The following is a 23,622-nucleotide window of genomic DNA, read 5'->3' on the forward strand; positions in this document are numbered from 1 at the left end:
AGCAAGATTAAGGCCCAGGTATCCAGGCGTTGCCTCAGCATTGCAAGCCCTACGTGATTTAGACCATATGATGATTTGGGGGGAGAATGAAGGGACAGCACTGTGCCCAGAAGGGCTAGGCAATTGGATAGCAAGTTCCGATTCTCGGCGGGGTCGCTGGATAGCAGGTCTGTGCACTCTCAGTGTGCGAGGGTCCCCCAACACTGGGGCAGTGGCTGGACTCCATTCAAACTCTAGAATTTTAGCCCTGCCCTGGAGATCCAGAGCGCAGAGGCTTGGGTTCCCCCTTCACAGCTGTCCTAGCGGATGGCCAGAGAGGGGCACTCATTAGGATCTGTGATAAGGAGCTCAGTCCCATGGACTTTCACCGAGACTTCGGCTACATCAGTTAGGCTTCGCAACACTGAACGGAGCAACACCTAACACCTAACATCTAACACCTTTAGCTGTCAGGGCCTACGTGACCTCCTCAGTGGAAGCCAGACCTTCTAACTCCACATGTCCCTTAACTGCAAGGCTGTGTGGTTTCAGTTCCTCTTCCAAACATCCTTTCTAGAACGACTGCCCTTGCATAACCACGCTGCAAGGTACAAGGCTTGCTTCCTGGGATGCCTGAGTTAATCAGACTTGAACGTCCAAGCAAGCAAGAGGGAGCTGTTCACAGCCAGCCCCTCACAAGCCAAACCCTTGAGAAATGCCCTTCTCACCCGGAAACCTGCCAACCCTGTGCAGTTCTGCTTACCATCCTCTTCTGGAAACTAAGGGATAAACGGGCAGATAAGCACAATGGTGTATGCAGTGTTGTTGTAGCCATGTTGGTCCCAGGACAGATAAGTGCAATGTTTATCTGAACATAACAAGATGGCTGCCTCGTGTCAGATACCTTGGAAATATTTGGATTTCTTTCTAGGCCTGCTTTCTGCTACTTCATCATGTAAGATCTTGCAGCTATTCTAGAAGGGAGAATACAAAGCCTTATTAAAATGAGATAAAAGGTGTTGCTCTATGATGCACAAATTGCTTGAGGTTAGGGAAATGCTACTTTATTATAAATATACACCAGCCATCCTCTACTTCATGCATCAGATCCTCTATCTGGATACTGTTCCAAGAACATATCTGAATAAGCAGTAAATCATTTCTCAGATGCGCTTCATACTGCTATTTTTTACACTGAAAAATATTCCTTAAATGGCATATCAATTTTAATATATTGATATATCCTGAAAAAGCAAATTGACACTTACGGAAAAGCATTGCCAGCAGATCGAAGGAAGTGATTATTCCCCGCTATTTGGCACTGGTGAGGCCGCATTTGGAGTATTGTGTCCAGTTTTGGGCCTCCCACTACAGGAAGGATGTGGACAAATTGGAGAGAGTCCAGTGGAGGGCAACGAAAATGATTAGGGGGCTGAAGCACATGAATTATGAGGAGAGATTGAGGGCTTGTTTAGTCTGCAGAAGAGAAGAGTGAGGGGGGATTTGATAGCGGCCTTCAACTACCAGAAAGGAGATTCCAGGGAGGATGGAGCTGGGCTGTTCTCAGTGGTGGCAGATGACAGAACAAGGAGTAATGGTCTCAAGTTGCATTGGGGGAGGTTTAGGTTGGATATTAGGAAAAACGTTTTCACTAGGAGGGTGGTGAAGCACTGGAATGGGTTACCTAGGGAGGTGGTGGAATCTCCATCTTTAGAGGTTTTTAAGGCCCGGCTTGACAAAGTTAGTTAGGGTTGGTCCTGCTTTGAGCAGGGGATTAGACTAGATACCTCCTGAGGTCTCTTACAACCCTAATATTCTATGATTCCATGATTCTCAGTCTTCATAGAAATCCGGATTTGTCTGGTACTTTTTCCATGTATTGTGCCTCTTGATTTGATAGGCAATTGTCTTTTCTATTCTCAGTCGGTTCCATCTAGTGCTAAGCATGTTTTTTCCACTTCATAAATTATAAATAAAAGCAGCAGTGTGCAGTCACCTTGGTATGCAATCTGCCTGTCGTAGGACATCTGAATTTCAACATCTACAAAGTAATTATTGCAGCCTGTTTAATATTTAACAGAGGCAAGAAGAAGCTAAACTATCAGCATGATGCTTATTGACACGCATGCGCTCACACAAACAGAGATTCTCACACAGCACGTAAACCAGAGTGGTCAAATATCAGACTCTACCATACTCAATTGAACAGGCCATAGGACATTTTCCAGAGTTTTAAATCTAGGTCCATGACTCACTCTTTGGTTTTTTTGTTTCTATTGTTATGTTAAATCATGGGAAAGGCACTTTATTGGTCACATAATAACAGCATAACCAAGAGGTCTCCAGGCAACCTAGAAGGTCATATTGCAAAGTTACAGGGAAAACCCAGATGATTTAAAGGTGACTGGACTTGGAATTCTTTTTTCTGCCTTATGCAAGTGGGAATTGTTTAATAAGATTTCCATCACTTTTAGCCTTTCCTTCACACTAAACCCGCATGGCACTGAGCTTTGGTATTAGCAGCACATGGTGGAGTAGCAAAATGATGGTGCTATTTTTGGGCAGATTTCTGGAGCACCGATAGGGTGATATTTCTATAGTATTGCAGTGAAGTCATCGCTATGTATTCCTGGGAGAAGCCGAATCCCAGCGGCTCCAGCACGGAGGCCAGACTTGTTACTCACCACCTTCTTCCTTCACTTCCCTGAAATCAGGATGGGTCTGATTCTCGTCTCACATCAGTATCCTGCCAGTTAAGCCCGCTGACATGAGGGGAGTTACTCTTGAAGAAAATTATCTCAACGAAAATTAAACAAACGGTCACCAGTCCGGGGCCCAGAGCAGGATTTTTGGAATGTAAATCCAAGAGAAATATATTAATAGAGAGATCACCTACGCCAGGCAGCCTGATTTAACACCGTAAGCTGCTAACTCAGAATTCCATTACCAAACTGCCTGTGAAAACAAATGAAGCAGCACTGAAAGTTCAAAGGCGACGTCTGTTCCTTAGACCGGGCCCTTGACGGATGAGCACACTTGTCTCAAAGCCAATTGTTTTGCAGTTCTCACTGTCATGCATACTCTAGAAGCCTCTGCATACATAGAGTTCACCTCAATTCCCTGGGCAGCCTGGCCGGGATGGGACGGGAGTAGGGGAAATTGTGGGCAGCAATTGGGTATTTCAAACTGTACTTGGTGTTTCTATAATAGAAGTGGATAATTACATCAGGAGGAATGACGCAGAGCGGCTCCGGTGGTGAAAACACCAGCATTCCCAGTCACCTGCCTGATGCCCCCTGCGGTTCCTGCAGGTCACCCCAACAACAATATATTGATTTAATAATCAGTAATTAAGAGCCCTGAGACATCAGGAGTTAGTCATGAACATGCATGCCTAACATTTCCACTCTAATCAGTGCATGTGGGAAACAATTAAGGGAAATTAGAACGTGCTTTGGGAACCAAACACCGAGCTACTAGTCTATTAGAGGAAATGCAGCCTAATTAAGAGCAGAGACTGTGATTGGGGGATGGGAACCCCACTGAGGACCAAGAATGCTTTGAGGAGCTGCTGCTCAGTGAGATAGCTGCTTTGCATATTAATTCCCCACACCTAGGGAAGGTCAGGCAGACTGCGATACTACTGGGAAAAGGCCTATGTAAAGGCAATGGGGGCAGATTGCAGCCCATAATAATGTCTCTCAGGTCTGGTCTACACTACAAACAGGTCTGCATCTACACTACCAGGTCCCTTCCGCTGACCTAACTCACCTGTGACATCAGCTTAATCACTGCACCTCTGCAAGAGGCGTAGCGATTAAATTGAGGTGGATGGGTCGACAAAGAGGCAGTGAAAACGTAGTGTTGTGTCTGAATTGGCCTCCAGGAGGTGTCCCACAATGCTCCTCTGTCACCGCTCTGGAGATCGTTTTCAACTCTGCTGCACCGCAGCCAGGTACACAGGAAAGCCCCAGGAAACGTTGCATTCCCATTTCCTATTTGGCCAACGCAGAGAACTCGCCAGCGCAGCTGATCGTGGCGACTCAATGTCACAAATGTGCTCCAGCCTGGAGTACCTGGGAGGTGGTGGATTTTATCGGTCTCTGGGGAGAAGAAAGAGCCTGTGCAGGCACCATTCCCATCTAGCTGAAGAAATGTAGACAGCTATGAAACGATCATGCAGGGCATGGGGAGAAAGGCTACACCGAGGACACGCAGCCGTGCCACGTGAAAACCAGAGAACTTCGGCCGGCGTACCAGACGACAAGGGAGATGAACAATCGTTCTGGTTCTGTACCACAGACATGCTGCTTCTACAATGAGCGGCATGCGATTCTCGGCGGCCACCCCACCACTACCCCCAAACGCAGGGTGGATACCTCCCAGGAGTCTCAGTCTCGGGCCACCTCAGGCAACACCCAGGAGGACATGCTGGACGAGGACGAGAATGGGAAACAGGCGAGTGGGGGGGAATCCATCCTCCATGAGAGCCAGGGGCTGTTTTTAACCCCGGAGCAGTCCAGCGGGTCGCATAACAGCATGGTGGCTGAGCGTGATGCTGGAGAAGGCACCTCTGGTGAGAATGCCATTCCAGTCAAATTGTGGGTTACATGCGCTTATATTGTATGTGTAATACGAAGAAAAAGTGAGGCACAGTGGATATCTGCTTCCCAGTGGCCACTCCAGCTACGCAGAGGACGCCGTTCGGAAAAGACTGTTTATGTGCACAGGGATGGCCCAGGAATCCTCCATGGAGATCTCCAGGAAACTTTCCAGCTTTCAGGTGTCACAGGAGGATGCTTTGCCACCCTCCCTAGAGGAAGGGGCTGGGGGGCGGTGAGGAGACATGGCCTGACTTGACTGATGCAGTGGGATGTGTAACCCAGCATCCAGGTGAGAACGGGACTTGGATGGAGGCTCGATTCAGATGAGCCCCGGGCGACGATGCGGTGGGAGAAGCAGGCAGAGCAGTCACCAGGAATTCCCTCGGTGCCCCTGACTGAGGGGTTGTGACGGCCCTTCGTAGCACAGGCGTGCAGCGGAGAGGGGAGCGCTGTCGGACCCTGCCCTGCTGCTGGATGTCCAGGTAGTTTCTGAGCCCAGGAGCTCTTTACTCATCAGTGCTGGTTAAGAACGGTGCAACCTTTCCTTGCTGATTCAGGCACCTTTCCCCCTTGGAGCTGGGATCTCTGAGCTGCACCTCGAGACCGCCCAGACACTAAGGGCTGCAGCTGCTTCTCGTGAAGTGGAGTTTCATGCCAGGAGCAACTCCCAGGAGCTGGTTTTGAGACACCTTCCTCCCTGCGCCATACAGCACAACTAGAGCCTGCAGAGCTGCGTGAGATGGAGCATCCTCCATATAGGAGCGTGGGAGGGGCTGGCAAGGCATTCACAGGGCGGGCCTCGACCTGGAACCCACTCCACTCCTATGATCTGGGAGACGGACGCTGGTAGCTTACAGGACACACCTGCAATACCCATCTCAGGAGCCTGGAGATGGGGCAGAGATACCATGGTTCCTGTGGAGGAATGGGTTTATTTTGCTATTCTGTCTCTGTGCATTGCGGGATTGGGATGGGCAGGCTACGGGGTCATTTCATTCTAAACATCAAGTGATGTTAAGAGGGACCTGCAGCCTGTAAAGGGCGCTCGCTTACGCTTCAAGAATCCAGCTAATTAGAATAGTAGAACCATCGGGCTGGAAGGGACCTTGAGACATCATCTGCTCCAGTCCCCTGCACTCATGGCAGGACTAAGGAATATCTAGACCATCCCTGACAGATGATAAGTAACCCGCTCTTAGAAATCTCCAATGATGGATATTCCACAACCTCCGTAGGCAATTTATTCCAGTGATTAGCCACCCTGACAGTGAGGAAGTTTTTCCTAACGTCCAACCTAAACCTCCCTGGCTGCAGTTTCAGCCCATTGCTTCTTGTCCTGTCCTCAGAGGTTAACAAGAACAATTTTTCTCCCTCCTCCTTGTAACAACCTTTTATGTACTTGAAAGCTGTTATCATGTCCCCTCTCAGTCTTCTCTTCTCCAGGCTAACAAACCCAGTTCTTTCAGACTTGCCTCATAGCTCATGTTTTCTAGACCTTTCATCATTTTTGTTGCTCTTCTCTGGACTTTCTCCACATCTTTGTCCACATCTTTCCTGAAATGTGGCGCCCAGAACTGGACACAAGACTCCAGTTGAGGCCTAATCAGCATGGAGTGTAAGGTCTCTCTCTCTGGGTATGTAATACTCAGCTGTTCTGTAGGCCTCTGCCATTCTGTGAAGGGAGAGTTCAGCGACCGTGCCAAACAAACAGCTGAGCCAGTTTGTCACCTCGGCCACTTTTCTCCTCTTATTTTATAATGACAATGTGTGTGTTCATTCCTGATGACGGGACTAACACTTACGCCCATTTCATGGCTTTGGGCGGGGGGACGAGACAGGGAGGGGTTATCCTTGCTTGAATGTTTAATTTATTTGTCCTCCACCAAATTCTCCAGCTTAATTCTCTGCTGACCCCTCGGCTGACGAATGACACATTAAAGCGTATGTATAACTAGGGGAAGAGCCGAGTAATGGCATGATTAAAGAAATCTGCCGTTCTGGCTGCATTTCGCGGCCCGTTTGTAATGAAGATGTCGGCGCGCTGAACAGATAGTGCCCTATCTCGGCGTGAGGAGAGACAGCTTGCCCCGGCTGAAGAGCCGTGATAACCAGTAACTCAGCTGTCGTAACGGCCAGGCCGTCGGGTGAAAGGGGAATGAACGATTGAATGAATGACAGCAAAGGTCTTTCAGAAAAAAGAGAAAGCCAGTGAATCTGAGGGCCAGGCGCACAGCTCACCGCATGGGCGACAAGAGCCCAGGAAAGGAGAACGGATTCTGAGTGCATCACTGGCAACTCCTCAGGCCCTGCCCATCCAGGGCGTCCAAACATATCATTTGGATTGGGAAAATGGGCCACGTTGTGGCAAAGTTACCAGCCGTGGAGATACAAGGCCCTACGGGGCCTCAGCACCTGAGGAGCACTGCTGCTGCTGCAGCCTGTGCGGAGGAGAGGCCACCATCCACTCACTCTCCTTTCCCCTTCCCGGCCCCTTTCAGGACGGGTGGGAGCCTACTCAGGGACAACGCCAGGGCTGCCACAGTACTCAGCCCCTGCAGGGGACACAAGGAAGGCTGCAGAGCTGGGTTGGCCCCAGGTGCGGCCAGGGTCTGGCATAGAGTATTCCACAGGCGTGCAAGCGGCTGCCCGCTGAGGAAAGGGGCTGTTGTCGCCTCCTTTGTGGGCGGGTTCCAGAGGCTTTCCAAGAGCCGTGCCAGCAGAGGTAGCTGAGGGCGTACACTGGATTGGGGGCGACTTCCAGTCAGGATGCCTGTCCTGCACACTCTGCGGAATTGCAGCTTTCATGTACTGCTCGTCCAGTCGCTGCCAGAGAATACCACCTCTGGAGCATGCAGATCTGATCCGTAAATACTAGAGCAGAGCTCACTCAAGCCCTGCTCTATCAGTGCAATTTGCAAACCCGCAGATTTGTCAGTTCTCCGTGTCCTGGAGTTTTGCATGGTTCTCACTCAAAATCTTGAACATCCCCACACCCAGCACAGGCGGGAAAGGCAGTGCACGTTTGGCCCAGAACGAGGCCCGGGTTCATATATCTCAGCAAACATTTCTGCTAATCCACGTTGAGATTCAGAATTGGTATAAAACCCAGTTAGTTTCCCTAAAACACACTTCGGAGATCTCTGCTCCACACAGCTCTGCCAAAGTGCTGGCAGGCCAGGAAGACCACCCGGCTTTTGTGATAGGAACTAATAATCCATTAGGGACAAAGGTTGAGAACATAAAACTCATGGCATGATTAAAGCTCGTGACCAATCATTTGACGCTGGGTCTCCAGAAAAGAAAAGCTGCTGCATTAACCCAAGGTGCTGCAGATTCTGTTCCCCTCCCTCCCCAGTCTCCAGCATTCCTAGCATGCCAATCCCAACAAAATGGGTTTATCATCCCTCCTCAAGGAAGCACCAAGAGAGCTAGATTCCTAAAAATCCCACAGCAACCTCTGCCTGTCAAAAGGGATCTCTATTCCTCCAGCTAGCATGCACTGACTAATGAGAGTCCACTGGCTTTATGATGCCAGGGGTCAAACCCAGGCACATTCCCCCTGTCCAGTTAAACCCAGATGGCTCCAATACAAACAAACAAATGGAAGCTAAGTAAGCTCAGAACCCCCTTCCTTTCAGCACTGCACTCAGCGGGTGTCTGCAAGTCCACTACGATTGTTCGCAGGCAGTTTTTAAGGCCTTTCCTATGAAGCCTGTGTGGATTTGTTATTTCAGAGCATGCAACATATGACAGCAATGATCTCACTGCAAACTGCAGATGAGACACAACGTGCTCCTGTCCCTTTAAAGAATGTCAGGAAGAAAGCCAAGGTGCTGAAGAGTGGAATATGTTAGACTTTATGGAGAGACTCAGAGATTCAAACACTCGGCCTAGATTGAATTTTTCAAAGCAGCGTCTTGATGAATGACACAAGAAAGCAGAGAGTACCCTTCCCCAGCCGGAGAGGCAGCTAGCCTTTGCCCTGACATTGCAATGGGGTGAGACTCAGCAGAATGCGATTTAGCTGAGCCAACTGTTAATGTTCTAGCATCCCCATCAGGAAAGCGAGCTCTTAAAAAACAAAACAAAACAGAAACAAACAAGAAAAACCCCTCCCAGAATTGAAGGTTCTGGAGGATGATGTAAAAGTTAACACCATTCTATCCAGATTTTGACTTTGAATAGCTTAAAAAACCAAACCTCACAGTATCAGCCGTCTGATCTCAGAAAATGTGTGCCCACTGGGGCTGCATCTGAGCCAGAGTCAAAACTGCCAGGTGTGTTTGGGTCTGAGGACCCCAATCTACCCACCCCACTCCAGCATTGCTCTGATTTGGGCCCCACATCTCCACACTGTGCATGTGCACGCAGCTCAGAGAAAGCTAGAGAGGATTCATGATGCTTCCTAGCCAGTCAGGGTCTCTCCTCTCCCTTTTCTCAAATTCAGTTGGCAGAGAAGGCGCCTGGCACTGGCTTTCCAACAAACAGGATAAAAAATGTTTTTAAAACAAGATTTTAATCCTCAAACATGTTTTTAAAAGCCTTAGGAGGGGGGAGAATTGCCCCTGTGGAAAGTCTTATGAAGTTACTTTCCATGCAAAACCCAGCCCCTAACGCACTGGGCTCTTCTCTTCATTTGGCGTTTGCTACGTGGGCACAGATGCCAGCCAGTGCTGGACTTGAGCTGGGACAATGATGAACATTCTGAAACATGCAATAGACGACACTGAAACATGCTGGGTTTCTTCCCTTGCAAACCACCACCATCCGAGGGATACATCTGATATTGCATTTGTCACAAAAGGCAGCCTCTGAGCCAGTGATCATTGAGGAGACTTCATCCTTTTAGTGACACATAATCATGAAAAATTAGGGTAAATTTGGGTTTTGAGCCGTGGTGGAATTAAGGAAGTGTCATTTCCATATCCATTACTGGCAGGTCACTACATCTCCGAAACTGTAAAACAGCAATTGTAATGCAGGTTTAAGGATTTTCTTACTGCTGGTGAGGATGAGATAAGTCAGACCGGCTCATTCCTGACTGGCATCCGTGCTCACGGGAAACTGGGTAATTAACACCTGCCTGATTCTGCAAGGTGCCCTGTTTTTAACATTTTGATTGACATCCCCATTACCCTCGTCATCTAAATAGCTTTGAGCAATTCTGGAAACGTTCCATTTTAAAAAGCTAAAAGGGGTATCCAGGTGAGGTTTCTATAGCTCATTTTTACTGTCAGTCACTTCTACTGATAAGCATCATAGAGATTTTTTCACATCAATGGATCCAGGCCCAGGGGCTTCCCATGTGGCCTTGAGCAAGTCACAATCTCTTTGTGCCTCAGTTTCCCCCTTGTAAAATGAGGATAATAATCCTCCCTGCCTCAGATATGACAGGAATGGGGACTGTGGCAATAAGTAAGTAGATGATTTAAAGCCTAGATTTCAATATATAATCTATGACTATATCTCTTATGGATGCATTCAGGGGAACTAATCTCAGGCTTCCTTTCCCATCCCCAGTTGAAATAGCATGAAAAGAGATTGGTTCAGGCAGGAGACCCAAACTGCTATCAAGATGCAGCTACAATTCTGAGCCCTGAATTTTAACTTTCGCAGCACTTAGGTGAAGATCCCAACACTCCTGGATCAAGCAAAGCAAGATTTTTCTAATTGCAGGCACTGCAATCTTAGTGCCTGAAAACTAGGTTGGGTTCTTCCTGATTTGCACATCCTCTTCCTCAAGTCCACCAGATAGTCCTGGGAGCAGAATATAACTGGCAATATTCTCTGTGATGCACCAGGAAGTGTGAAAACTGGATCACTCTTTCACAGGAACACTGAGTTCTACAGGGCTGGGAGCAATGGTTTCTGATGAAACCAGGCAGATATGATCAGAGAAATTGCAGAAAGCAGGCTTGGGCAACAATTAAATGGAAATGTTAATCACTTTTCTAGACAGAGCCACACTTGACATGCAGGATGGCGCTGGAGAACTTCCAGTTCTAACAGAACAAAGAGTGAAATACACTGTGTTAACAGACATGTGCCAGCAGGCCTGGCTGTCTGGAGGTGTTCTCAAAGCATTCATAGACAGAAAGGAAGAGCTCAAACAGCATCTCTAATGCCGTGCTCATTTCAGTGGCGTGCAGTTCCATGTAAAATTTACTCCTCTGAGAATAAACTGCTCCGATCAAAGACTAAAAAGTGAATCTATAGCGAAATCCTGCCATGACTGGATGTTCCAGGCACAACAATCACTTTCCTTAATATTAAAAAAATTAATAAACACCCAGAAAAGTCAGATGCAGCGATTTTCCTTCCTAGTGTTCAGTCATTTTCTGTCCCATGCAAAAGTGTGGCCAGATCACTTTTCTAAATGGGAAGAGGTGTGAGCAACCGGGCAGCATTCTAAAAACAGGATCAGTCTGCTGGAAGAACTTGGGTCATTTACCCACCTCGCATGGAGCAGGATTTTATCTCTACTCAAGTTTTTATGCTGCCCCACGGCACTGATCACCTCCCATAACTGCTGGGACCCCTGCATGGGTTCTCTCCCACTTTTTATGTGGCCATTCAAACGATACGCAGGACTACGGCAGGCCAATATGGCAGCACCATCCCTTCCCACTGCTGTGCAAACAATGCCCTGTATAAACACTCTAGTGTAAAATGCCAAAGGATGAGGGCTTTGATCCATTACAGCCAAACCTGTGTTCCTTGCTCCCCTCGTGGCTCTGGCCTGCCCATAGGGGTGGGGAGAAGACAGCTCCTCCCTCCCAGAGCCTGGGTCGCAATCACTGGGATCTAAACCTTCGTTCAGCTTTAAGGTGTTCCTCAGAGCTGAGGAAAGTGTTGCTCCCAGGGCAGGCTTAGGGCACCTATCAGTGCTGGGGGCTGGTTGCGCTTTGCAGACCAGGAGAAGGAGGGATCAATAAATCAGTGCAACCCCTTGCGGCTGTATATCCCCAGGTTCAGTCCGCACCGGTTTTCATGGTCTATTACCAGCCCGTTTTTAAGTTACCAGCCACTCGGGCTTTATGAACGACACCCAGGCGGTGGACGGCTACACACCGAAGCCATGCCAAGAGTCCTGGAGTCCCAGAAGACCCTTGTGATATCATAGGTAACTCAGCCAATCATCGACCTTACTCTACAGCTAATTTGCATGCAACAATTCCATTGGTTGTATGAAGGAGACCGCACAGGTGGTGGATTACTTGGCCCAGGTACCATTCCCAACAGCCCTAGCCACAGCAAATTCAGCCCCACCTGGGGGAAACCCCTTGGGATTGGCGACTGCCTGCCCCACTTGCCCATCTCCTGGGGGGAAAACACCCTCTGATTGGCTGCTTCCCCCACTTGCCCGCCTCCTGAGGAAGAGCAGCCAATCAGGGCTGCTGCAGGAGGCAGATCTCCCCGTCCCTGCCCCCCCAAGCCAACGCTGTTCCCACAGCAGGGGAAGGGGAAGAGGGAGCAGAAAGAGCCCAGCAGCTCAGGGCGGCTCCATTCCCTCCTCCCCCGCCCTCCCTGCAACACCCGGCCTGGGAAGGGACAGAAGGGACCCCACTGCTGCCCCCCAGGCCTAGCAGAGGGGGGTGAGGAGCCCCTGGATCAGTGGAAGCAGCAAAGGTGGGGGAGGGCAGGAGAGATGAGGCCATTGTGTGGGGAGGGGAGAGGAGGCTCGATCCAGGAGTTGGGGCAGAATGAATTGCTGCGTAGGAGGCTGGGCTGATGTGTGGGTGGTGACAGACTCTCACACAGGCTTTCCAGACCTCTTGAAGCACTTCCCCCAGCCCCTCCCCAGAGTCACGGAGCCCCAGCCCGGCAGGGTGGCTCTGGAGAGCGGGGCAAGGCGATGCCTCTGGGGCAGGAAATGCAGCAGGGAGCATTCACTTCCCCTGTCCCCACTGCAGCTGCCGGGGCCTTGCTGGGGGAGTGCATCTGAGAACATTCTTCCAACAAGCACAAACTTCCAAAAACTGGTTTTCCATTTGGGTATCAATTCTGCCATTAACTTTCTTTCAGGCAAGGTAGCTGCTAACTGACAATGTATGCGCCTCACTCATTGCATGACTGGTAACGTATGCAGTGTTCTTCCAGTCACTGAAGCCTTCGCAGAACATTCCCCACTTTTTGGTATCGGAAAACAGGCGGCAATAAAAACAGTACATTTTCTTAGAAGGCGAACAGATGAGCCATTCTCGCTTGCCAGTCTGTTTGTTAGGCTTCACATGTTCAAACACTGATTTGGTCAGATAATGATACTGATTGGCGTACTCTCCCTTTGTCAATAAAAAGTCAGCGTCTAGATTCTGGCAATTCTGTGGGCCCTTCTCAGTCCAATATACAATGAGATCTTGAGAAGTCATATGCCACCCGCCTGGATTATTGGAGGAGGATATTTTTGTATGACTACCACTGGGAAGGTCTTCAGAGGAGTGGGGTGAGACTGCAGCTAGAGAAGTCACAGGAGGCTGCTTCTTTTCATCAGGTACAGCAGGTTCACTTGGGGTATTCGCCTGGACTTCCTCACCACCGGACTTAGTCAGAGGAAACAAATGTTAGAGAAGGAGTACATCTTGTGTTTACCGTCTGTCTTTGGCCTCCTTCAATTTCTGCCATCCTCCTTTCTTCGACATGGTTTCTATTGTCTAGTGCAGGCCTACTGGGTACAAAGTGGCTTGGGCCCACAAACACTTACTTAGCCCACAAAGACAAAATCACAACCGTCATAAACGGAATTCACAATCTTGATGGATTAATTTGTACAAATCAATATCTAACGAGACACATTTCCAATGGCCCCGCCACTGTCGCTCGGCTGTTACTTCAATATGGAACGGAGGGCCTAAAGTAGGGCCTAAAAATAGGAAGGCCTAATGCTATTGCCTTATTAGCCTATGGGTTAATCCGACCCTGGTGGGAAGCCCTAGTCCAGAGAATATTGAGGCTGTGATTTTTGTACCAGCCAGCAAAACAGACTGAGAATGGGCTGACTCCAGACCCCCAACTGCACCTGAAACCTCCTTCTTGGTTAAAGCACTAATGAATACATGACAATACTTAAGAGACTGCAATGCACAAAGGAGAGAGAAAATGCTTCAGTGAATGGTCCCCAAGGAGGCCTGCTGGCCTCTAGATGTCATTCTCGTTTCCCACAAAGGGAACGTCACAACATTTCTAAGGCAACAAGAAGTGCTGACACCAACGGAGCAGGCTTTTGAAGTCCTGCTTTTTTTGTCGTCTTTAGAGTGACAAACGAGTTTCTCATTCTCAACCCGTGAGAGATGCCACTGGCCCGTTCGGTCTTAGTCTAGGGCAAACAGAATTTGTGACAAGATGATGGTAATCCGCAAAGACAATTATTTAACTCGCATTCCCTTATGGTGAATATAGCCTGTGCCACGAGGTAAGTGCCTTTGTTTCTGAGATAACGGAGGCAGCCGTGGCACCTGCTATTCCACAGCACGGCAGTGTCTGGCTGTGTTCAGGACCGTGAGTGAAAAAGGCACTGATGAGCTCTCTTTGGTGACATTTCCAAAAGCAAAGGATTTTGAACACATAACTTCAAAGTTCACGAGAAGGGGGAGGGGAGAGATGGCTATCAGGGAGATATGTTTAACCATATTACAAGAGTGCCCCTCAGAGACTCTTCCTCCAACCAGCTTTGATCCATTTTTTATCCACATTTCCTTTCATTTCTCTCCTTTTGTTGACACATGACAGAGGAATCGATACCAGAGTGAGTGATGCTTAGACATGCTCTGGTTTTTAATCCTGTACCTGATTCAGTTCTGTGAGAAGTCTCAAGACCTGTTTGGGCCTGTTATTTTATACTCCAGTTCTTACCAAAGTAACTGCAACAAGATTTTTCAAACACAGGATGACCTTAAACTCACTCACAGGATGCAGAGGACCAAAGGTCCCTGCTGAAAGTTCAATAAGTTTGAGTAAATCAGCTCCAGTTATTATCAGAGGGAGTTTTTAAAGCCTTTCTCAACTTCATAAAGTAGATATTCGGCTTTGCATATCCTAGAGTGACCAGATGTCCCAATTTTACAGGGACAGTCCTGATATTTAGGGCTTTTTCTTATACAGGTACCTATTACCCCCCCACCTCCTGTTCTGATTTTTCACACTTACTAGCTGGTCACCCTAGCATATTCTGACATGGCTGCATAGTTGGCTCAAGAGCTGTGACCCTCGAGAACTAAAGTGGAAGATAAGGCTGCCCCGAGTCTCCTGTGTTTGCACTAGGCGATTTTCAATTCCAAATCGAGAGCATGCTAAGAGAGTCAGGGTGAGTACGCCCCGAAGGTCCTGGCAGCTGCAAATCTTCCCTTCCCCCTTACCAAACAATCATCACTTGATTAGAAGCGGGAATTGCACCCCTGGATGCTCTACTGCTGTTACACAAAACCGTGACTGGATGGGCAGCGTTTTTTAAAAGGGACATCTTCAGGATCAGACATTTAGATGGACAGTAAGAGCCACCCACCATTTCTTTAGCAGACTGTAAAGGGGCAAGCGATATAACCCCTCAAGGTTCAGGGCACACTTCATCCACTAGCTCCCCAGGGTTAGGAAGAAGCTTCCTCTATAGCAGAGACAAGATAGAGCGCAACTGGTCAGTTCTAGTACAGTGACTGCAATACTTCTATCACCATCCACTTTAGTTGGGTGGCGTCCTTTTGAAGGATGCGGTCCCTACCCACACACCAGCTCGGGTGTCTAATCATTCCTCCTTGGGCAGCACTGGCATCTATCTGCCCAGCTCACTTTGTGCTTAAGTGGTTTAGTTTTTAAATGAGGGATCACTGCTCACAAGATTTCCTTTGGCTTGGAACTCGGAGGCTGGAGAAATTTAGTTCCAAAGGACAGGCAGAACTCGAATCAATGTCAGACGCGTGTGTCCTTGCTGACTAGACTGTGCTGCACTGTAGATAAATAGAGGTACTAAATTTACCAACTGGGAAAGGAATGGGGAGAGAGAGAGAGAGAGAAAGAACACACTTCAGATGAAGACAAAGTTCGTCTTTTTAAAATAATTAATAAATGATTCATGGCATAAATTACCATGAGATGTGTTATGGCATGTTGTGCAGGCTTTTAAAATCAGCCATAGGCAGCAATAAAGCAACCCATTATTTCGCTCCTATCAATTGAAGTGTGTAAATCATGTGTGGCTGTCCCTAGAATAGGCTAGAACAGAGCTTAAATACTTCGTTAGGGAAAAGGCAATTTCTGTATGCATGTAGTAATAATGTCTTTATAACCTTTGTACAAGTGGCTCCCGTTATAATTCAATTGCACGAGACATTCAAGAGCAGCTAAAATAATTGCTAACTGAACCTGCACCTAACACACAGCCACCCTAGGAACCAGGATGGATAATTCTCTAGTTGGCGCATTGGAAAAATGCTAAGGAATGACAGACACGGCAATTTAGAGTGAGGAGGAACTACTAACCTCATTGTCAAAGACAAGGACCATGAATGTGAACAAGCTCAACAATACAGACAATTCATTTCCATATATGCATACTGATCCTCCCAACCATGGCAAAACATTGGAAGGGAGACAAGAGGCACTGGCGTTAGTACAATGGGTGAGTCGGGCAAAACCTGGTTGTGAGAAATAAATGGGATTTCTCTGGTACTGATGTCTATGGCTGGTAGGGTGTACCAGGAACTAACACATTCCAGAGAACTCCTCCAGTAGCCTGTCTTCCCCTTTCTTGCCCCATGCTCAAAACTCAGGTCCTAAATAATTAAAAAGGAACTCTGAAGAATGATGAACCAGTGGGACAAAGGCTTCTGAGTAGGGGCTAATTCCTGGATGCTTAAGTCATGTGACGTGGCAAATTGCTGGAGATCTATGGGTCAAGTCCTCAGCTGGTATAAATCTGTGTCACTCCACTGACTCCGGTATCGAACTTCAGTGGAGTTATGCTGACAGCCTGGGCCCCTAGTTCTGTGCATGTCACAAGTTTGCAATGAAGGTCAGGAAATCTTTCATACCCCATGGCTTTGGGCATGGCGTGATTCTGGTAAAAAAGTAAGGCGGACCTTTGAACCTGTCTAGGGAAGGAATGAATGATAGGAACAAAAGTAACTGTCAGAAGTCTGGTCTGTGCTACTAGCCAGAACTCAAGGTCTCTAAACCCAGGACACAATATGATGGACTCTGTAGGCCTGACTCTTCACTACACAAGTTGTACGCTGACGTAATGCCGTGGATTTAAACTGGTGTGAGAAGAGAGCTGGGCCCTGTATCAAAGCCTGCCGACTGACACCACCAATGTGGCTGAGGGAATTGTTATCCAGGAGTTGCTGTGGGCATCTAAAAGAGAAACGCCTTCGTTATCCAGTATCGGTAGCATGCAGTTTGCGTTAGGCCTTAACACCCCAGCCTATAGCCCGTTATTTATTTACTCAGAGTTACTGACACCCGTTCAACTCCTTGGAAGCCGATGAGGTGGCACGGATGTAACCGTGACCGTCAGTCTGTCTCAGTTCAGGGGACAGCGCTCCCACCTCCACCTTGCAGCCCTGATATTGTGACCTCAGCATTAAAGAGCAGAAGACTCACAAAAAGACCAACATGGAGAAGCAGAGGAGGAATTAACTGAAATCTAGTTACACTGCAAGGTATGGCCAGTGCAATCTAATTACACATTTCTCTCTCAGGTCAAATTGTGTGTCCAGCTGGGCTGCCTTCTCCCTCCTCTTCCCCTTGCACAAGTAGCAGCCAGGTAAGAGCTGTAGGAAAACAAGGAAGATGAGAGGCACAAGCTCTCCTTTACCTTTACATGCCCCCGCTGCTCCTAGGTGATAGATCCCTGCTAATACACGCCAAATAGCGTTCTGTTCATCCACCGTGATTCCCAAAGTCTCCATAGCAGCTTGAAGCTGGGCAAATGCTGCAGACGCCTTCTGCTTCTCTTCAGTCTAAAAGAGGGGGGAAGAAACAACAGGAGAAACTTAATTGTCTCTAAAGTGAGAGCGGGGAATTCTTGAAAACACAAATACTCAGACTCAACCCTGGAGGGAAATTAAAAAGGGCCAAGGGAGGAAACAGTGGACAATTACTAGTGCTGCTGAAAAGTTTTCCAACCATTTTTCCTTCAGAAAATGAAGTTTTGTCATAACTGAAGCGCTCCATGGGAATGTGTTGTTTCTGAGAAAATTTTGTTCTGGGGGGAAAAAATTGGGGGGGGGAAAGCATTTTGATAAGGTCGGAGGAGAGCGTGTTGATTTTTCACTTTGAAATGACTTTCCATTTCAAAATTTATTTTATAAATATATTATAAATTATACTATAAACATTTTAGAACAAAACATTTCATGACCCAAAATGAAATCTGGAGGGGGGGGTGCGGAATTTTGAATTTTTTTACATTTCATTCTGAATCGGAATGAAAACCAATTTCCCTACTGAGTGGAAATCCAGAGCTTTGACGAGCTCTATAGATCACAGCTAGCCTGGTGTGTGTGGAGATGCCCGCCAGGTAAACCTGCCTTGCGGCAGAAGGAATTCACACCAATTCTCCATGAAGCCAGCACTGTCTCTGCTACTGAGACTGCACGTTGCACTGTGCCTGGGGTTGTGATCTAGGGGGCTCACTACACGAACACTTCATTCGCAGCCAGGCGGGGTGTAGATCTACCCTGCCATGCACTAACCAGCCGTGTGGGCCCTGCAACCAGGCACCACGATTTCCCTAGTGCGCCACTCCCATCTCAAAGCGGGGTAGAGCAGTGGGCACTGTGGAATTGTTAGTGTGGGGCAGCTGGGTCCCCAGGGACACTTGGTGTGGGGCAGGCTACTGTGGGGTAGATTTACACCCCGACTACCCCCTTAGGTGTCACTAGCATTCACAAAACCACCTCTCAGCCACCACCTCACCCTAAGTAGGTACCTAAATTCTCTAGGTGCTTAAGTTTCCACCAGTAAAATCCTGTAGGCACCAGCATTTCTGCCGGGGGCATGTGCAAAGCCACCTAAGCCCCGACACCACTGAGCTGTTCGCCATCTAGCAAGGGTCGACGCCCCAGCAAGACTCACGTTGGGGGGCCCGATGCCCTATGCATGCTGCAAGCACCCCTACCCAGCCCAAATGACTCCTGCAGGAGATGGTGCTGCAGCAGCTCCCTTCGACCCCAGAGCCCAGTGAGTAGGGCACTCACCTGGGCTTCAAATCCCCACTCTGCTTTATTCAAAGCAGAGACTTGGACCAGGTCTCTCACCTGCCTGGTGACTGCCCTAACCTAAGCTCTATGGGACATAAAAGCGGGCACCACCATCACCACCATCTAACCTGGCTTAGGCACCTAACTCCAGGCGTGGGTTCATGACTATTGGACTTGAAGCAGAAATTAATTCAATGGCCTGTGACACACAGAAGGGCCGACTACATGATCGCAGTGGTTCTTTCCGGCCTTAAAATCTATGAATCGATGAAAAAAGTCTTTGAATCTTTGCAGCGCGGCGTCTGCAACTGGGATTTGCAGACAAGTGAAAATTATTATTAGGTACATGATCATTATTACTTAAATATACGTGTTACCCAATTCTAACGTTACAAAAATTATAATTTTAATGCACAATTAGTCTCAGATTTTAATTAAATGTTTTGTGCAATTGCTTTAAACCTTGTATTTAGGAGGGCTGGTTACTGACTAAAATGATTTAATCAGCTGATTTATATTTTCATATAATTATATTTATACAATTCTGTATGTTGTCGCAGCAATTTGGAAGCTAACCATCAGTCTTCTATCTTCTTGCAAAATACTCCTGCCTGCTGTTACATTAGGTCAACTAAGTTGCTTCAGACTGCCCACAACCTGAACTAGACCCTTAGTCTTTCATTTCCAATCTGCTATTTGCCCTGTAGATCTTAGTGGCAGTCATATTTCCATGATGTGATATTAACAAACAAGACAAACCTGACTTCCCTTTCCCTGTTCTGGGAGTTAATTCTCCGCAGGACCTTTATACGTCACACATTGGGAAATGACACATGTCAGAGCCACTGGGAAAGTTATGTTTTTATTTTTCTGATGTAATGAATGGCAAAAAAAGCAGGTGCCCCAAGTCTGCCCTGTGATGAAAAGCAGAGACGGCATTCCGTGCCCAGGACAAAGAGGAGGGAATCCTCTCATTCCAACGCCATCACCGGGTTATTCTGGCTCTTTTTCCAAGTAATAGAACCTACTGAGGATATACATCTTGGCTGGCTGTGAAAGACTGAGTGAACAAGTTCCCAGTGCAGATTAGAGAAGCATGTAAATGAATGGTGGGTTGGCTTCTTGCAGAAATGGAAAGCGTTAACAAACCGAAGAGACACTATCTATACTTACTCTTCCAGCGGAAGTTCATTCCAAGTGTTAGCATCATGGGACCAGATCATAATAATAAAATGGCACAAAATCTGAGCTCAGACTTATGACTGGGTCAGCTTTGCTCTACAGGGAACCATATTTTATACCCCTGGCTTCACAACTGTCTACCATCCAAGAAGTCAGCCAGGCAGTCCTCAGGGCCGGCAGAGGCTGGGAAAACCATTTCAAATGGAAAGAGGAACAAGCCCCCTTGCCCGGAGAGCAGTGAATGACACGCTCTCATCCCTCTAGTCACTTCTTGCCCCGTGAGGTGGAGAGATTCCCCCGCTGCATGCAGCAGGCCGTGTTTGTCGCTCTCCAGCACCTGCCACCAGAATGAAAAACTAAACTCCGACAACCCAGGACAAGCGCAAACTGGATTTCTTGCAAGGGCCATTTCCAGTGGCAGCAGAGCATTGTGTTTCAAGTGAAAAAACTCAGGGAAACCGGAAGTGCTGGCAAGCTGTAGGGGAGGTAGCTGCTCCCCTGCGGAGAGCAGGAAGGGGTGCAGCAGCCGGCTTGGAGACAGCCCCGGTAATGTCCTCTTCCACCTTCACCTCTCTACTAAAGAAGCAATCCCCCAAAACAGACAACCGGGGAGAAACTTGGTGAGCAGCGAGCCTTAAGATACAGCAAGGATTGTGGGCTATTAAATGAGCAGGAAGCCCCTGTTTCTTTCTCACCCTGTTGTGGCTGTCAGACCCACATCCCTAGCTGTCAGTTGTCAGGATCCTGGGTGAAAGTGGGTAGGCCCTTGGGAGCCAGGAAGTGAAGCCAGGAGTCAGAGCCGGTATCCTTGTCAAGAATCGAACTGAGGGTCAAGCCAGAGTCAGAGTCAGGGTGAGGGTCCACACCAGGGGTCAGGGTCTGTGTTGGGCTCCCGGAGATTGGTCAAGGATCAGAATCCAAGTCAGAGCCCCGCTCGCCACCAGGATCTCACCACGGAGAAGCAGGGCAGTCGTGGCGGCTAGCTAGGGAACCATGTTATTGGCTAGACGCTTTCTGGGCCACCCCCTGGTGTTATATAGGGTCAAAGAGCCAATCAGGGATCGCGGAGGCAACTGTCAGTCAGATCACTTGAGGCGGAACTTCCCATGGCATGCAAATCTCTGGATTACGGGGCGCAGGGACCGAGCAGGTGACAGGGAGATCCACACAGGAGAGCCTCAGTGCTGAGGAAGCTTTCAGCATGACACTCGCTCTTTCGCCATCACCTCTCTGTTTGCCTGCCTGGCTCGTGTTACGCCCCCTCTATCCTAGCCAGCTCGTGCAGGCTCTGAGCCCTGCCCCTGCACCCTAGCTGGGTTCAGGCAGATCACTGTGCGTGAGGGTGTTTCATACAATGTCCAGAGACTCGCCGGCTCAGTTCACTTCAGCAAGCAGAAGTCACGTGCCAACAGCCTCTAGTCATGATGGGCCAGATTTTTCTAAGTGTTTAGTTGCCTAAATACCATTTAAAATCTGATCTGACCCTCCCGTAACGGATTGAACCAGTGACCTGCAGATGAAAAGTTCCATCTCTCCTGGTCGCTCCCCTTGCTCACCCAGTCACCCCGAGGACATTTCCATAAATAGGCTTTCCATGCAGGGCGCCCCCTCTTCAGTGTCGGCTGCAACTCTCCATCATTTCCTCCCTGGCTGTAGGGGTGAATTCTGCGAAAGGGCGAGATGGGCCCACGCCACAAAAATCATCAGAGCTGGGGCTGTCTCTCTCCCTGTGTTTATGCAGCACCCAGCACAATGGGCTTGGATCCTGGTCAGTGCCTTTCGCTGCCACCACAGCGAGGATAATAAATAACGATGATCTGGATTTCAAACTCCCCGGTGCTGCAAGCTGTTGGCTTTCGGCTCAGTACCAGAGCTACCGAAGGGCCCAGTTCTGCCTCCTGTACTCCCCCGGAGTAGTACTTTGCTGTGCTATGTCCCCCTGGAGTACGGGCAGCAGATTCAGGACTAAACGCAGAGGGCAAACAGTGCCGAGGAGCGCTCACCGAGGGCACCGAGCGCCGGCTTCCTCCGCCGCAGAAGCTCAAAGCACAAAGGCAAGTTGCTGGCAGCGAGGGAAGGACAGCAGCTTGCAGATGCAGTTACAGAAGAACTTGTGTGAGCCTCCTTTATTTATATACGATGATCTATTAGACAGCGCCTGCGATGAGCACCCGCAGTTTACACATTAGTATTAAAATCCCATGTATTAATTCCATTGTGTCAGCCCACAAAAAGCTTCTCATGGCACTGGAAATATCATTCTCCACTCCCGCCCACCTCCCCGCCCCCGCAAGGAAATTCTGGGGGCAGAGCCACTGCCTGGCTCATGTCAGACCCCAGAGAAGGGCAGAGCAGATTTCATCCTTGAAGCCATATCCCCACAGCTGGCAACAATCCTGCTTTGCTCCCGTCTTTGTTAAGTTCCTGAATGCTTCTTTAGCCCAGACTGCCAAGCCAAGTTCACCCCAGTGCAACTCTGTTCATTTCAGCAGAGTTGCACCAGGGAGAGATTTGGCCAGTGCCACTCTCTTCTTGCAACTAACCATCCACGGGAGAGTCATGTGCATGCCGGTGCTGTCATTTGACTCTTCCTTTTAGAGAGGATTTGCCACCCAGACACATGTGGCCCTGATTCAGAACTGAACCACATTTTTCTCAATTTCCCACAAACCAGACATTTAAAAAAAAAAAAAAAAAAAAAAAGGCAGCAGCCCCCAACAGCTGCTGACAGTGACACTCAGTTGGCCGGGTGGGCTATCCCGGAGCCCAGAACCTCGACATTCTGGGGTGCCCAGCAGCTGCCAGGCAAGCTGGCAGGGAATCTGGCAGACAAGGCTCTGTCGCACCCCTACCTGTGATTCGATGACAATTCACTGAACCCAAACTGTTTCCACAACACTTTCTGGGTTTGATAAACTGGCCTTTTTTGACCAAACTCTGTTTCATGTGACAATTTCTGAGCAGCCGTAGCTCAGATTGCAATGGGCACTGCTCCATCACAGAGGCCGGGGAATCAGCCAGGACCAGCAGTAAAGAGGCTACCTTTAGGGAGGGTTCACCCGGAGCCAATGGAAAGTTCCCTGAGTACTTAATGACATCTGATCTGGTTTTGTTTCATAGCAGCTCTCATGACTCGTCCATGGAGCTGCACTTTAACGTTGCAGGGGTTGGGGTGAAGTTTTGTTTTTGGTTTGTGACCGGGAGTTGAGTTTTGAATTAGAACAGGTTGTGACTCCAGAGTCAAAACCAGGCAAAGCCAGAAGTCAGCCCCAGGGACATTAGCAAATCTTGACATGCACTTCATAAAACCATCTTATTGATTCAGTATAGGGTCATGTAGGGAAAGGTTTACAACTAGCCGTCAGCCGGCTCGGGACCCATTTACAGGATACAGCTCTGATTCCGCCTGACTTAATGGGGTGTTTGGTTTTTTGTCCCAGGGGATAGTTTGTGCATCCTTGCTGGGCTTCCTCCCCTGAGCTTCAGTTTCTGCAGGAATCTCTGATAAGTAACATGGCACCATGTGCATGCTGTGGTGACTCTAGTCCCTTGTCAGTGTCACACGTCAGTCTCTCTCCATTTGCAAAGCAAATGTCCCACTGTGTCACTGAAGTTCAGTCCCAGGGACAGAAGGATAAACTGCTGGAAAGGGATTTCTGAGAGAT

General features: G+C 48.5%; 1 protein-coding gene across 1 annotated transcript in view; it reads right to left on the reverse strand.

Annotated features, from left to right (window-relative positions):
- MYO18B (myosin XVIIIB) overlaps positions 1–23,622 on the reverse strand; it is a 154,556-nt gene that overhangs the window by 105,746 nt on the left and 25,188 nt on the right. Inside the window, exon 11 of the mRNA XM_067539421.1 lies at positions 17,389–17,533. Within this exon, the coding sequence (XP_067395522.1) occupies positions 17,389–17,533 (145 nt within the window). The remainder of the gene's footprint in view (positions 1–17,388; positions 17,534–23,622) is intronic.

Source organism: Emydura macquarii, unplaced genomic scaffold (genome assembly GCF_026122565.2).
Source record: "Emydura macquarii macquarii isolate MOO-44397 ecotype Brisbane River unplaced genomic scaffold, CSIRO-AGI_Emac_v2 contig_554, whole genome shotgun sequence".
NCBI classification, from domain to species: Eukaryota; Metazoa; Chordata; order Testudines; family Chelidae; genus Emydura; species Emydura macquarii.